Source organism: Oncorhynchus gorbuscha, linkage group LG19, assembly GCF_021184085.1.
Source record: "Oncorhynchus gorbuscha isolate QuinsamMale2020 ecotype Even-year linkage group LG19, OgorEven_v1.0, whole genome shotgun sequence".
Taxonomy (NCBI): Eukaryota; Metazoa; Chordata; class Actinopteri; order Salmoniformes; family Salmonidae; genus Oncorhynchus; species Oncorhynchus gorbuscha.
In genome coordinates this window covers 49,362,702-49,377,864 of record NC_060191.1, presented here as the reverse complement: position 1 = coordinate 49,377,864, position 15,163 = coordinate 49,362,702, and the positions used below count along the sequence as shown (strand labels likewise).

General features: G+C 42.6%; 1 protein-coding gene across 1 annotated transcript; it reads right to left on the bottom strand.

The window, feature by feature from the left end:
- Window positions 1-2,610: 2,610 nt before the first annotated feature.
- On the bottom strand, window positions 2,611-8,552 carry LOC124006078 (S-adenosyl-L-methionine-dependent tRNA 4-demethylwyosine synthase TYW1-like). Its single transcript, XM_046315838.1, has 3 exons — window positions 8,342-8,552; window positions 4,279-5,028; window positions 2,611-3,460 (listed from the first exon to the last, which is right to left on the bottom strand). The coding sequence occupies exons 2-3, from the start codon at window positions 4,534-4,536 to the stop codon at window positions 3,254-3,256; spliced, it is 465 nt and encodes a 154-aa protein (XP_046171794.1). The 5' UTR covers window positions 4,537-5,028; window positions 8,342-8,552; the 3' UTR covers window positions 2,611-3,253.
- Window positions 8,553-15,163: the final 6,611 nt, after the last annotated feature.

Sequence of the window (15,163 nt, the reverse complement as noted above, 5' to 3'; positions counted from 1 at the left end):
GAGGCTTCACACCATTCACTCTGGTGTCCCCATGGAGCCTGAGTTCACAGAAGACAAATAGAGCATGTGCTTGTCGGCAAGTCAGAGGATGGGAGGCCTTTGACTGCGTTGTGCTACAATACTATGTCAAAAACAGGCAGAGGAAGTTGTAAAGCAGCTTTAAAACAAATAAAACATAACGGTGTCATGTCTTTGGCTATGCCGGATTAAGTGATATGACATGCTATTCTATAAAATAATTTCTCCGTAATTAATATTACCTGATTGAGCTAATCATGTAAATGTAATTAACTAGAGAGTCAGGGCACCACAAAATAATATTTACAGAGCTGTTATCTTCCGAATAAACTGTTAAAGACCTAGTAATATTTTACATCAATAACGGTCAATATTAATAGTCATCTTAATTCAGTCTCAATTGAAAGTTGTAAATTCTTGGTTGTCTGCACGAACACTGGCTAACAAGTTGAATCAGCAATACAAAATTGGGTTTAATTATTTATTTACTAAATATCTAACTAATCACACATACACATAATTAATCACAACTTGATTACAAATTACATCATAAAGGAAAACGTCTCTAGCGGGCGGAACAGATATGACAGCTTGTTGCACAAAAGAAAGGGGGCTGGGTTTGAGTAAAAGAGCGAGAAGACTGAGTAACAAAGGAAGAAGCTGTGCTAACGTAAATACAGTATCTTATGCATTCTAAATGATCGCCCATGCAATAAATATCTGCGCTTCAGTAGGTTGGTGGTAGATGGAAGGCCGTGTTGCCAAACCGAGTCCTTTGAAGAATGTCTCTGGTGGTCAATTGGATACGTTGTAGTAACGTCGTTGTGTGATAGACGGGATACTCTGTCTGTTCCTTCCTAACCTCGTTTGCAGCTGCTGTTGCTAACTCAACGGCTAGGAGGTATCACTTCTGTAGTGAATAAGAGTTCAAAGTTCATACCATTCGCAACCTAAGCTCACGCTGATGTTGGCTTCGTTCTGTAGTTATTATCTGAACCATTCTGACATCGGACCGTCGTCCTCACATCCTCGGAACAGGAGTTTACATTTTCGTCAAGGCTTTATATAGTGGAACGAGAAGGGTGTGTCTGAAAAGTTTTATAACCCATGACTCTTCACAGGGGAGGGCCACTGATTGAGCAGAACCCTAACCTTATGAAAACCCAATTCTCACATTTTAGAAGCTAAAATCACATTTCATCCCATCACAAATAATGTCATATTCAAACATTTAAATTGAACAACAATTCCATGTGAATCTGATAACTCTGATGTGTAGACTTTCAACTGTAGAGTTTGTCATCTTATTATTGATGAGAATGTCTCAGAGGACTAATCTTCCCAGAAGTAATTTTCTCAGATACCTACAAATTAGAGACTACGTCAGAAAACACTTCCCAACTGTCAGGACCCGGTTACGAACCCAGGTCTCCAGAGTGAGAAACAGTCACTTAACCAACTGAGCCACGAATAGTCGGCAGAACCCAGAAGATGAGGCAGACACAGCAGTACTTGAGACGGTGTATTTAATGAAGTAAAAAGTGAAGTTCTTCAGGAAAACATTTAACTCCACAACCTCAAAAGGAATTCCACAAGAACAAAGGTAATCCTCCAAGACAAAAAGGTAAATCCAGAAGGTGGAAGGTATAGCATAAAAAAGCCTCAAAAGATACTCAAAAATAAACAAGAACAAAAAACAGAATTCCACAAGAGAGTCTACCGGGAACAACAAGAGTTCACAGAGTACTAGGGCTGGGTGCTAACATACAAACACAGAGCAAAGAACAGAGGAAAACAAAGGGTTTAAATACAATCAGGGGAAACGAGGCACAGGTGCAAATAATAATGGGGATCAAGGGAAAACAAAAGGTCAAAAGGCACAATGGGGGCATCTAGTGACCAAAAACCGGAACAACCCTGGCCAAATCCTGACACCAACATTTGGGAATGCTAAACCTTCCATGTTTGACGAATGCATAAAAATATGCCCCACCTCAGATAAACTGATATCGCGTCTATATGCTGCTTTTCAATCTGTTAGCACACCTTCTACAGATGCCATCAAGGCAAAATGGGAGGAAGAACTAGGGACTGACATCTCGGTGGCAGACTGGGAAGAGAGCTAGGAGTATATCCACACATGCTCCATTAATTCCAGACATCATCTCATACAATTCAAGGTATTACACAGATTACACTATTCCAAAACTAAACTGCATAGGATATTTCCTGATACATCCCCTACATGTGATAAATGTCAGGCTGCACAGGGTACACTACTCCACTGCTTTGCCCTATGCTCTAGCTTGCATGGTTATTGGTGTGGAATTTTTGGGATCCTCTCTGAAGTTTTGGAGACTTCAAAAGATCCAGACCCGCTTCTGATAAACCAGGGAGTATCTGAGTCCCTAAACGGATTAACCAACCCCCAAAAACAACTAATCTCGTACGGTCTCATTTCGGCAAAAAAACTAATCTTGTTGTTTTGGAAAAGGAGGGAAGTGCCCTCTACCAAATTATGGCTCAGTGAATTGGCAAACACTGTACACTTAGAAAGAATTAGATATATTCTGAACAATAAATTATCAACATTTGATCAAATCTGGCAGCCTGTCCTCTCCTACTTGGACGAGTCGGTGCTGTGAATTTGTACTTATTAACGCACTCTCAATTGTAATATTTGAATCTACCTTTGGGCAGCATGTGCTGGTCCTGCCACCCGAGCAGTTGTCATGTTTTGTATGATTTGTTTTGCACCCAGAACTCTGGGTCTTGTTGTTCCTGTATGCTCTTTTATGTTTAGATAAGAATTGTATACCTGTCTTGTATACCTATACACCATTCTTGTGTGTGTTTAATAAAAAATATTTGAAACAGAGAATGTCTCAGAGGACAACCGAACTTACATCATATTCATCAAGTACCACCGCATATGTTCAATTGGTCGGATTACCAGAATATAGTTCATTTCCCCCCACCTTCTGATGTTCCCAGAATCTCTATGTTAACCAAGGGGTTTTCAAATGTAACATCAGTAGGGTAGAGAGAAGAAAAAGGGGGGAAGAGGTATTTATGACTGTCATAAACCTACCCCCAGGCCAACGTCATGACAATGGCTTATGGAGCAATGGTAGGAGGTTAGAAAATGCTATGGTTACCCTTCAGCCTCACAGATAGTTCATGGTACCCTATGTTGAAACTGAAACCATGGCTATGTTCCAATCAATTGTCCATACTAGCAAACCTCGTACAACACATGTCCATTACATTGCATAATTCTAAGTAGTATGCTAATGTAAAACCCAGAGTATGGTGTCTGAATGGCCTTGGCTTTCTTGATGCCATTCATGTTTCCTAGATTCTCCACATCGATGACCGAGCCTGAGTCTTTCACCTCTGACCCAGTTGTCTCCTCATCACTACTGGACTCTACCAGCACCGCCTGCAGATAGAGGGGGAGGGAAAGAGAAGAAGGAGAAAGAGGAGGAGGGGAGGCAGCAGGTGAGAGGGAGAGGAGTAGATAGTGAAAGGTGGTGGCACAAAGAAAGAGATGGACAGAATAAGAAAGGTAGGTGAGAACAGAGAGAGTAAGTGGGAGAAAAATAGGGAGAGATCACTCACCCCTTCTACAAGAGAGACCTGCATCACTTACTTCAAGCATCTCCTAAAGAGGTTGAACGTCCTTCAGATTTATGAAGGCATAAATCCACAACTAATCTTAAATACATCCATGATTAAACACATCCAGGATCCAATATGGGATACATTTGATTAAAAGTCATTATATTTTGTTGGAGCTGCTTGATTAAATAAAGATAAGCATATGCATGGAGTTTGGGAACTCCTCGGGGTGCATGGATGATTAAAATTATGTTGCCAACCACATGTTCATCGGCGTTGGCAAGATTAAATAAAGCCTAACTGGATGCACGGTAGATAAATCATAATGATTAGCCTTCACACTAGTTTATTTGTACATTTTCACCCCTGCTGCATAGAGTTGCCGGAGACAGCAGGAGGAGAAAGTAGCGCGGCGAACTCACATTATCATGACAATATGAGAAAGAGGGTATGTGCATACATGTGTTTTCAGTATAACAGTAGTGTCAAGGAATCCACTCCAGATAAAAGTGTAATAAGAAATACCCTATTGTGGACAGAATAAACCTACATCGAGCTACGTCAACCATGAATCAGCTCTATGAGATAGCATTAGTAATGGGAGGTGTGCATGTTAAGAGTAGTTAAGTTCAGTGTTACCTCAGAGCTGAGCTGTTCTGCATATGCCTGGTCATCCTCAGTCTTCTCCTGTGGTTTCTTCCTGTTCCTGGTCTTACAGGAGCCGTCCGTCTTACAGTTTCCACTACAGGCCTTCTTCTGTCCTGCAACCAGGGCCTGCATGCAGTTCAGGAACTTGGTCTTCCAGACCAGGAAGTCAGCCTGCACGCTGCCATTATGAGTCTTCACAACTTTGCAGTTGCCATCTCCTCTGGACAGAACACAGATGCCGCTCAGCATCCACAGTCACTTGTCCACATTCTTACTCACCAAAAGGAGAGGGATGTGTTTTCAGAGTCTAGAGAATGTGGATGGTTAGCTATTGGACAGGAGATAACAGTCATAGTGGTAATGATAATCAACTGAAAGAGCTTAGTATTCTAGTGTGTTCAAAAAGAGGAATGTATAATGTGCAAAAAATATCCATAAAAGTATCAGACAAGCAAAGAAGCAGATTGCATTTCATAAGTAGTAAGTAGCAGCACCACACATAGTGGAAACATATCGATAGGTATTTTATTTTGTCAGATCTCTTGCCATATTGTAGTGGCTGCCATACACAGAGTTGCCCAGGCCAAACATTGCACAGCTCAGTCCTTTCAGGTAGGTGTTCCCATATCTGAAGTCAGTGGATGCCTCCTCCAGCCACTTACAGAACCATTCAGCATTCTCTGTGGGCTGTTCGTCAGTATACGTAGCCAATAGGAACACACAGACCGACTTGTTGGAGCACTGGAGAGAAAGATGTGCCACTTTCCACATTTTTGATGACAAGGTAAACAAATGCTGAATATGTAACATAGACATATAGAATAAGGATAAAGGATATCTCTGGTATATATTTCCAGTGAGAGACAGAAATGGCCCCCATTTCTTTATAAAATGCAATACATTTGCACAGAGCCAAATTAAGTGCACTTCATAGGAAACAGGATGCAGCTATGGACAACCTACTGCATTGCATGCAATCAGAGTGAAAGTAGGAATCAATAAAGATCAGCTGCATTGGAAGCACTATGATAAAGTATGAGGACAACATTTTGAATGCAGAACAAATCTCCAATGCAAAGCAACATTGTAAATGATATAAGCCCTACAGGGCAGCCAGTGTATGGTGCCCTGAGCCCCATGGTTTCCTACGGCAAAGAGCTGCCTGCAGCAATCTATGCTGCTCAAGGGAGAAAGCATCATGACTAATCACTGGGTAGAGAGAGTCAATGCACAGAGTATCTGTAACTAGATCTCTGGGCCGCCCCCAACCGGCGAGCACCCGTGGTCATTTCTCTTTGGGGGAGAGGGGTTTTTATCTCCAAACTGTAAAGTAGCCCTGTTGAATAAATGACCATTTCCTATCAGGTTGCTGCGCCAGGCAACCAATCCACTCAGATGGAGTGGATTATTGTCCAACAAAATGGAATATTGCTGAAAATAATACATTTTTCCTGGTGGAACAGGATTTACTGAACATATATTTAACTTACCTGTACCAGCCATTGGTTTGTTGGAAAAAAAAGTAATAATAAAAAAGTGGCAAATTTTGGGATGGAAAATTATGCAAAGCTTTATGACTGTATAATTTTGATGTTTCATCTGTTTATCTGTCAGCGAATACAAGACAAATTCCCTAGAAGCTACGATAGTAGCACCTCATTACTGCACGAAATCAAGTAGTGCTTGATTAAATAGCTTTTTTCCCCCTCATGAATCTACACACAATACCCCATAATAACAAACAAAAAAGTATTCAGACGCTTTAATCAGTACTTTTTTGAAACACCTTTGGCAGCGATTACAGCATTGTGTCGTCTTGGGTATATAGCTACAAGCTTGGCACACCTGTATTTGGGGAGTTTCTCCCATTCTTCTCTGTAGAGCCTCTCAAGCTCTGTCAGGTTGGATGGGGAGCGTTGCTGCACAACTATTTTCAGGTCTCTCCAGAGATGTTCGATCGGGTTCAAGTCTGGGCTCTGGTTGGGCCACTCAAGGACATCCAGAGACTTGTTCCGAAGCTACTCCTGCGTTGGTCGTTGTCCTGTTGGAAGGTGAACCTTAGCCCCAGTCTGAGGTCCTAAGCGTTCTGGAGCAGGTTTTTATCAAGGATCTCTCTCTAATTTGCTCCATTCATCTTTGCCTTGATCCTGACTAGTCTCTCAGTCCCTGCCACGGAAAAACATCCACACAGCAGGGGGGTGCCACCACCAGGCTTCACTGTAGAGATGGTACCAGGTTTCCAGACGTGATGCTTGGCATTCCGGCCAAAGATTTCAATCTTGGTTCCATCAGAGCAGAGAATCTTGTTTCTCATGGTCTGAGAGTCTTTAGATGCCTTTCGGCAAACTCCAAGCGGGTTGTCATATGCCTTTTACTGGGAAATGGCTTCCATCTGGCTACTCTACCATAAAGGCCTGATTGGTGATGCTACAGAAATGGTTGTCCTTCTGGAGGTTTCCCCCATCTCCACAGAAGAATTCTGGAGCTCTGCCAGAGTGACCATCGGGTTCTTGGTAGCCTCCCTGACCAAGGCCCTTCTCCCCCGATTGCTCAGTTTGGCCAGATGGTCAGCTCTAGGAAGAGTCTTGGTGGTTCCAAACTTCTTCCATTTAAGAATGATGGAGGCCACTGTGTTCTTGGGGGATCTTCAATGCTGCAGAAATGTTTTTCTACCCTTCTCTAGATCTGTGCCTTGACACAATCCTGTCTCTGAGCCCTGTGGACAATTATTTTGACCTCATGGCTTGGTTTCTGCTATGACATGCACTGTCAACTGTTGGACCTTATATAGACAGGAGTGTGCTTTTCCAAATCATGTCCAATCAATTGAATTTACTACAGGTGGACTCCAATCAAGTTGTAGAAACATCTCAAGGATGATCAATGGAAGCAGGATGCACCTGAGCTCAATTTCGAATCATGGGGTCTGAATACTTATGTAAATAAGGTATTTCTGCTTTGAAGTTTAATAAATTTACAAACATTTCTAAAAACCTGTTTTCACTTTGTCATTATGGGGTATTGTGTGTAGATTGCTGAGGATTTTTATTTAATCAATTTTGGAATAAGGCTGTAACAAACTGCAGAAAAAATTAAGGGGTCTGAATCATTTCCAAAGGCACTGTATGTGAATGATAACGTGTTTTTATATGTTATAGTTACTCACAAATTTAAACAGGACTGCCCAGATAGATACCAATTAAGGTAAGCATAATTATATAATCATTTTCTTCCAGGTTAAAGGAAACATCATACCTCATCAGCTAGTCTGTCATCTGGGTCAGTGTTGAAAAGTACTTATATAAAAATACTTTAAAGTACTACTTAATTTGTTTTTTGTTGGTATCTGTACTTTACTATTTATATTTTTGACAACTTTTACTTTTACTTCACTACATCCCTAAATAAAATACATAACTTTTTACTACATACATTTTTCCTGACACCCAAAAGTACTCGTTACATTTTTACAGGAAAATGTTCCAAAATGGCACTTCCCTGGTAATCTCTGATCTGGCAGACTCACTCAACACAAATACTTTGTTTGTAAATCATGTCTGAGTGTTGGACTGTGCCCCTGGCTATCTGTAAATAAAAAATAAACAATTGTGCCAACTGGTTTGCTTAATATAAGGAATTTGAAACTATTTCTACTTTTGAGTATATTTTAGCAATTTCATTTACTTTTGATACTTAAGTACATGTAAAAACCAAATACTTTTAGACTTTTACTGAAATGGTTTAATCTGAACCTGTGCTAGCTCGTATGGCTATGTCCATATGGCTATGTCGATAGCTTTCTCCAGCGTTAGCTCAGACCAAACATTCAAAAGTTTCTCACTCGCCGTGAGTGTATTCCAAATACAATACAGTCCCTCGCCATCTCATCCTTGTTTGCATAATCACAGTTTTTCACAAGTAGACACAGCTCAGTCACAAACTGTTCAAATGATTTGTTAGCTCCCTGTACTTTCTCATGGAATTTGTACCTAGCGAAAATCGTATTGGTCTTCGGAACAACATATGCTTCAAAATTGTTGTATGTTTTCAATACCTTTGATTCAGCCTCGGTAAGTGTCCATGTGTTGTAAATGTCTCTCCCTTTTTCACCGTCCAGAGGAGCAGGTAGCTGCACTTTTCCTCTTCTACTCTTTCCTTCAGAGAACCCGTGAACATTAGCTCCACATGCTGTTTGAACTTATGCCATGAGTCATGTAAGTTTGTAGACTCCCAGTCTATTCGAGGTGAAGGAACTCCAGCAAAATACACCTTTTACTCTGACACCATGTCTTGATTTACACACTTTGTACAAAATAATAAAATGCAGTACGACAGGATATTACTTACCTACAAGGACAGCAGCCTCAGTGAAGGCATGGACATGCAAGTGCACACTGTGTACAGCAACTTACCAGTTAGTGACACAAAACTGAAGGAGATCCGAGAAGAAACAGAAAAGGGCTCATAACGCACACAGCTGAGGAAAGTCATACAAGATGGATGACCTGAGGAGAAGAGAAAATGCCCCGAGTGTCTCAGAGTTCTGGAACCATCGTGATAAATGGAATCACTTTCAAAGGAGGGAAAATCAATCATTCCTACCAGTCTCAGAGAAGAGATTTTGACAAAGATCCATGCTGGACACATGGGCTTGGAAAAGTGAATACAGAGCGCACGGGACCTTTTGTTTTGGCCCGGAATGTGCAAACAAATAGAGGACATTGTTGGTAAATGCGCCACCTGTCTTGAACGACGCCTCTTAAACACCAAAGAGCCAATGTTACCTCACTGTATCCCAGACCGACCCCGGCAGGTTGTGGCAACCGATCTGTTCACCTGGAACACCGAGAACTACATCGTAACAGTAGACTACTACAGCAGATACTTTGAACTCAACAAGCTTCACAGCACCACATCTGCAGCTGTGATACACAAGCAGAAAGCAATCTTTGCCAGGCATGGCATTGTAGAGACTTTAATATCTGATAATGGCCCGTTACAAATCAAATTAGTTTGAATCCTTCACAAAAGGCATGAGAGTTCACACATGTCACCACAAGCCCACATTACCATCAAAGTAATGGCCTTGCTAAAAAATCTGTGCATATTGCTAAATCACTCATGGACAAAGCAAAAGCGGACAAGAGAGACCCCTACCTCAGTCTCCTTGAATACCGCAACACTCCACTTGGCAACTTCGATTCACCAGCCCAGCTGTTGATGAGCCACAGACTTATCTCAATCTTTCCCGGCACCAACCAGCAGCTGCAACTGGAAGTCGTCAGCTACAAGGAAATGCATGAAAAACGTGCACAGAGACAACAAGAAAAGCGATACTACGACATGTCAGCTAGACCACTACCACCACTGAATGACTGAGAGTCAGTTAGAATCCAGGAGCATGGCTACTGAAAGCCAGCAGTTGTCATCCAGCCAGCTGACACTGAACAATCATATCACGTCCTCACAGCAGAAGAAGCGGTGTACCGCCGCGACCGTCGTCACCTACTGAACACAAAAGAACAATACACTGACGAGATGAACTGTTCCCCTGAAAGAGAACGTGATGGAGCTCTGGCAGCTCCTGGCTGACTGATGGCTCTGGCAGCTCCTGGCTGACTGATGGCTCAGGACAGACTAGTGGCTCTGGCAGCTCAGGACAGACGGGAGACTCTGGCAGCTCAGGACAGACGGGAGACTCTGGCAGCTCAGGACAGACGGGAGACTCTGGCAGCTCAGGACAGACGGGAGACTCTGGCAGCTCAGGACAGACGGGAGACTCTGGCAGCTCAGGACAGACGGGAGACTCTGGCAGCTCAGGACAGACGGGAGACTCTGGCAGCTCAGGACAGACGGGAGACTCTGGCAGCTCAGGACAGACGGGAGACTCTGGCAGCTCAGGACAGACGGGAGACTCTGGCAGCTCAGGACAGACGGGAGACTCTGGCAGCTCAGGACAGACAGGGAGACTCTGGCAGCTCAGGACAGACGGGAGACTCTGGCAGCTCAGGACAGACGGGAGACTCTGGCAGCTCAGGACAGACGGGAGACTCTGGCAGCTCAGGACAGACGGGAGACTCTGGCAGCTCAGGACAGACGGGAGACTCTGGCAGCTCAGGACAGACGGGAGACTCTGGCAGCTCAGGACAGACGGGAGACTCTGGCAGCTCAGGACAGACGGGAGACTCTGGCAGCGCTGGAGAAGAGGAAGGCTCTGGCAGCGCTGGACAGGCGGGAGCACATGTAGGGAGAAGACAGAGAGAAAGCCTGGTGTGGGGGCTGCCACCGGAGAGCTGGTATGTGGAGGTGGCACCGGACAGACCGGACCGTGAAGCTGCACTGGAGCTCTTGAGCACCGAGCCTGCCCAACCTTACTTGGCTGAATGCTCCCCGTAGCCAGGCCAGTGCGGCGAGGTGGAATAGCCCGCACTGGGCTGTGCTGGCGAACCGGGGACACCATGCGTAAGGTGCCATGTATGCCGGCCCGAGGAGACGCACTGGAGACCAGATGCGTAGAGCCGGCTTCATGGCACCTGGCTCGATGACCACTCTAGCCCGGCCAATACGAGGAGCTGGAATGTACCGCACTGGGCTATGCACACGCACCGGGGACACCGTGCGCTCCACCGCATAACACGGTGCCTGCCCGGTCCCTCTCTGTCTCCGGTAAGCGCGGGAAGTTGGCGCTGCTCCCCCCCCAATAAATATTTGGGGCTGCCTCTCGGGCTTCCAGCCGCGCTGCCGTGCTGCCTCCTCATACCGCCGCCTCTCTGCTTTTGCTGCCTCCAGCTCAGCCTTGGGGCGGCAATATTCTCCAGCCTGTGCCCATGGTCCCTTGCCGTCCAGAATCTCCTCCCATGTCCAGGAGTCCTGTGTTTTTAGCCGCTGCTGCTGCTGCCCGTTATCACGCTGCTTGGTCCTTGGGTGTTTCTCTAACGGGGAGGAGTAGCAAGGATCAGACCAATGTGCAGCGTGGTAAGTGTTCATCATTTTAATTAAAGAAAGCACTGAACACCTACAAAAATAACAAAATGAACGAACGAAACGAAACAGTCCTGTCTGGTGACACACACATAACACAAAGGCAGAAAATAAACACCCACAAAACCCAGGTGGAAAAAGGCTACCTAAGTATGATTCTCAATCAGAGACAACTAACAACACCTGCCTCTGATTGAGAACCATACTAGGCCGAACACAAAAACCAACATAGAAAAACAAACATAACTGCCCACCCCAACTCACGCCCTGACCATACAAAAGCAAAGACAAAACAAAGGAACCAAGGTCAGAACGTGACACAGACGATATTGCCACTCCTATTTGCAACATCTTCAATTTAAGCCTACGAGAGAGCATGTGCCCTCAGGTCTGGAGGGAAGCTAAAATCATTCCGCTACCCAAGAATAGCAAAGCCCCCTTTACTGGCTCAAATAGCCGACCAATCAGCCTGTTACCAACCCTTAGTAAACTTCTGGAAAGAATTGTGTTTGACCAGATACAATGCGGTTTCACAGTAAACAAATTGACAACAGAATTTCAGCATGCTTATAAGAAAGGACACTCAAACACAGCACTTACACAAATGACTGATGATTGGCTGAGAGAAATTGATGATAAAATAATTGTGGCGACTGTCTTGTTAGACTTCAGTGCAGCTTTTGACGTTATCGATCATAGTCTGCTGCTGGAAAAACTGTTATGGCTTTACACACCCTGCTATAATTTGAATAAAGAGTTACTTGTCTAACAGAACACAGATGTTGCTCTTTAATGAAAACCTCTCAAATGTAATACAGTTAGAATCAGGAATTCCCAAAGGTAGCTGTTTAGGCCCTTTGCTTTTTACATTTTTTACTAAAGACATGCCACTGGGATGACCTTAATGTATGTCAAATAGAGGCACTATGGGCTCAAGTACATCTGCCTCACTAGGCACCCATATTGGTAGGATGTGTGTATAGACCTCCTAGCTCTAAGGTGTCCTATCTGGATAACTTGTGTACTGGGTTTGACCAGGCCACAGATAGCAACAGAGATCTATTTATCATGGGTCATTTTAATATAAATTGGAAGGATCACAATAATTTGAATAGAACAAAAATTGATGAGATATGCCAAGAACTGTGGTTTGAAACAAATGGTTAATGATACAATTAGAACTTCAATTAAGTTGGGTCATCGTTCAGACACATGCATTGATCTGATTTTCTGTAATATACCATTGCAATGCTTAAAAGCCAGATCAATGCCAGTGGGCTGGACAGACCATAATATTTTGACCATAACCATGAACACCAAGGTTCCAAAGAAACACTCTAGGATTGTGGTCAAAATACATTTTAAAACATTTAATCATGACTTATTTCTAAATGATTTGGCTGCTGTACCCTGGGAGCTGATTTATCTAGAGGATGATTTAAATCACGCTACAGGATGTTTTATTGATTTGCTCACTGAGGTAATGGACCATCATGCCTCAAAGAGTACAGTTTGTACTCGTCCATCTCCATGGATTGATGATGAACTGGGTGAGGCTTTTTCTCAAAGAAATATGGCAAAAGTCTTAGTATCCAAGTCAAGATTAGAAATTGGGGGAGTTCTGTAGCTCAGTTGGTAGAGCATGGCGCTTCTAATGCCAGGGTAGTGGGTTCGATCCCCGGGACCACCCATACGTAGAATGTATGCACACATGACTGTAAGTCGCTTTGGATAGAAGCGTCTGCTAAATGGCAAATATTATTATATATATTATAAATTGATTAACAGAATTATAGAACATTACGTAATTATGCAGTTAAATTGAATCTAAAGAAAAATAGTTTTTTTACAACGATGCGTTTATTGATTGTAAAAATGATTCTAAAAAGGTATGGAACACAGTTAAGGGCTTACTTGGTACATCTATCTCATCATGCCCATCTAGTGTGGAGGTTGACGGGAGAATAATAACAAAACCAGCTGATATTGCCAATCATTTTGCAGATTTTTTTACAAAGAAAATTAAATTACTGAGCAACAATGTAAACATACATTATTTCAAACAAGCTATTGTCCAATGGATTGATGATCATATTATGATCAACAAGATCTGCTCTTTTAGTCTGCAAACAGTGTCAGTTGAGGAGGTGTTAAACCTACTGAAGTCATTACCTGATGGTAAATCTACAGGTTATGGTCTTATGGACAATTTTTTGCTTCGCTGTGCTGCTCCCCAGATTGCAGTTCCACTGAGAGATATATTTAACTGGTCACTGGAAAAGGGAATGTTTGCAAATGTTTGGAAGCATGCGAAACGGTGTCCTATTCCGAAAGACAGCAAAGAACCCATTACTCCTGCCAATAGTCGACCAATTAGACTACATCCTACACTCAAGAAGATATTGGAGGGTATTGTGAGTAGACAAATATGGGAGTACAGCCAATCAGCATGCTTATCGTAAAAACCATTCCACTACCACTGCATTGGTTGACATGACTGACCAGTGGCTCAATGCTATGGATAATGGCAAGTTTGTGGGTGTACTGTTTAGATTTCAGTGCAGCATTTGATTTAGTGGATCATTAAATAATTTTGATAAAATGAATGCATTATGGTTTTATGGAGGTAGCATTGAATTGGGTACAGTCATATCTAACTGACAGGAAACAGTCCACCTGTAACGGTATTCCTGTGGTGAAGTAGAGGCAGACCAAAACGCAGCATGATTATATTGATTCATGTTTAATAAAAAAAGATAAACACGAACACTACAAAACAATAACCGTGGAAAACCAAAAACAGCCCTATCTGGTGCAAAACACAGAGACAGGAACAATCACCCACAAACACACAGTGAAACCCAGGCTACCTAAGTATGATTCTCAACTAAGACAACTAATGACACCTGCCTCTGATTGAGAATCATACTAGGCCGAAACATAGAAATACCCCAAAACATAGAAAAACAAACATAGACTGCCCACTCAACTCACGCCCTGACCATACTAAAATAAATACAAAACAAAGGAAATAAAGGTCAGAACGTGACACCACCTATATCAATGGTTCATTTTCTTCCCCTCATTTGTTAAACTGTGGAATACCACAGGGAAGCTGCCTTGGGCCACTTATTTATTTAATATATACCAATGATCTTCCCTATACCTTAGCTGAAACTCAAGCTACTATATTTGCAGATGATACTACAATTTATGCAGCAAGACAATCGGTTAAACAGGTACAGCAAGTTTTACAAGGAAATTTTGAGAATATCAGGGAGATGGTTTTCCAAAACAAACTGGTTTTAAACATTTAAAAAAACATGTTGGTCTGTTCAACTAGGAAAAGAACAAAACGGCATGGGATACAATTAAGTATGAGAGAAGTACAAATTGAAGAAGTGGCAGAAACCAAACTATTGGGAGTGCAGCTAGACAACTGCTTATCATGGTCGTCTCAAATAACTAATCTATGTAAAAAAAATATTTAAAAACTAAACAGCATGCATAATCAGAAGGATAGCTAAATGTTTACCAGGAAGAATTATTCAGCAAATAACACAATCATTAATTGAGAGTCAGGTGAACTACCGTTCTGTGGTCTGGGGAAATGCATCATTAAGTGAAGTTAGAAGGCTGCAGAATGCACAGAACAAAGCAGCAAGGATTGTTTTAAGGTGGATATATGGTTCTTCTGTTGCAGTCATGCGCAGTGTCAATCGACAGGATAATTGAAAAAAACATGCTTATTTTATTTCATAATATACATCATTTAAAACGGCCAAGTTCTATTCACAACGGTATTCAGTTGGTAAGAGACAGACATTCCGTTAATTATTATTATTTTTTAATTGATTTCACCTTTATTTAACCAGGTAGGCTAGTTGAGAACAAG

Excerpts from the sequence above, each read along its gene's own strand:
- LOC124006078 (XM_046315838.1), bottom strand. The coding sequence starts at position 4,536 with ATGCTGAGCGGCATCTGTGTTCTGTCCAGAGGAGATGGCAACTGCAAA. Across the intron at positions 3,461-4,278 it reads CAGAACAGCTCAGCTCTGAG|GCGGTGCTGGTAGAGTCCAG; the intron begins GTAACACTGAAC and ends CTCTATCTGCAG.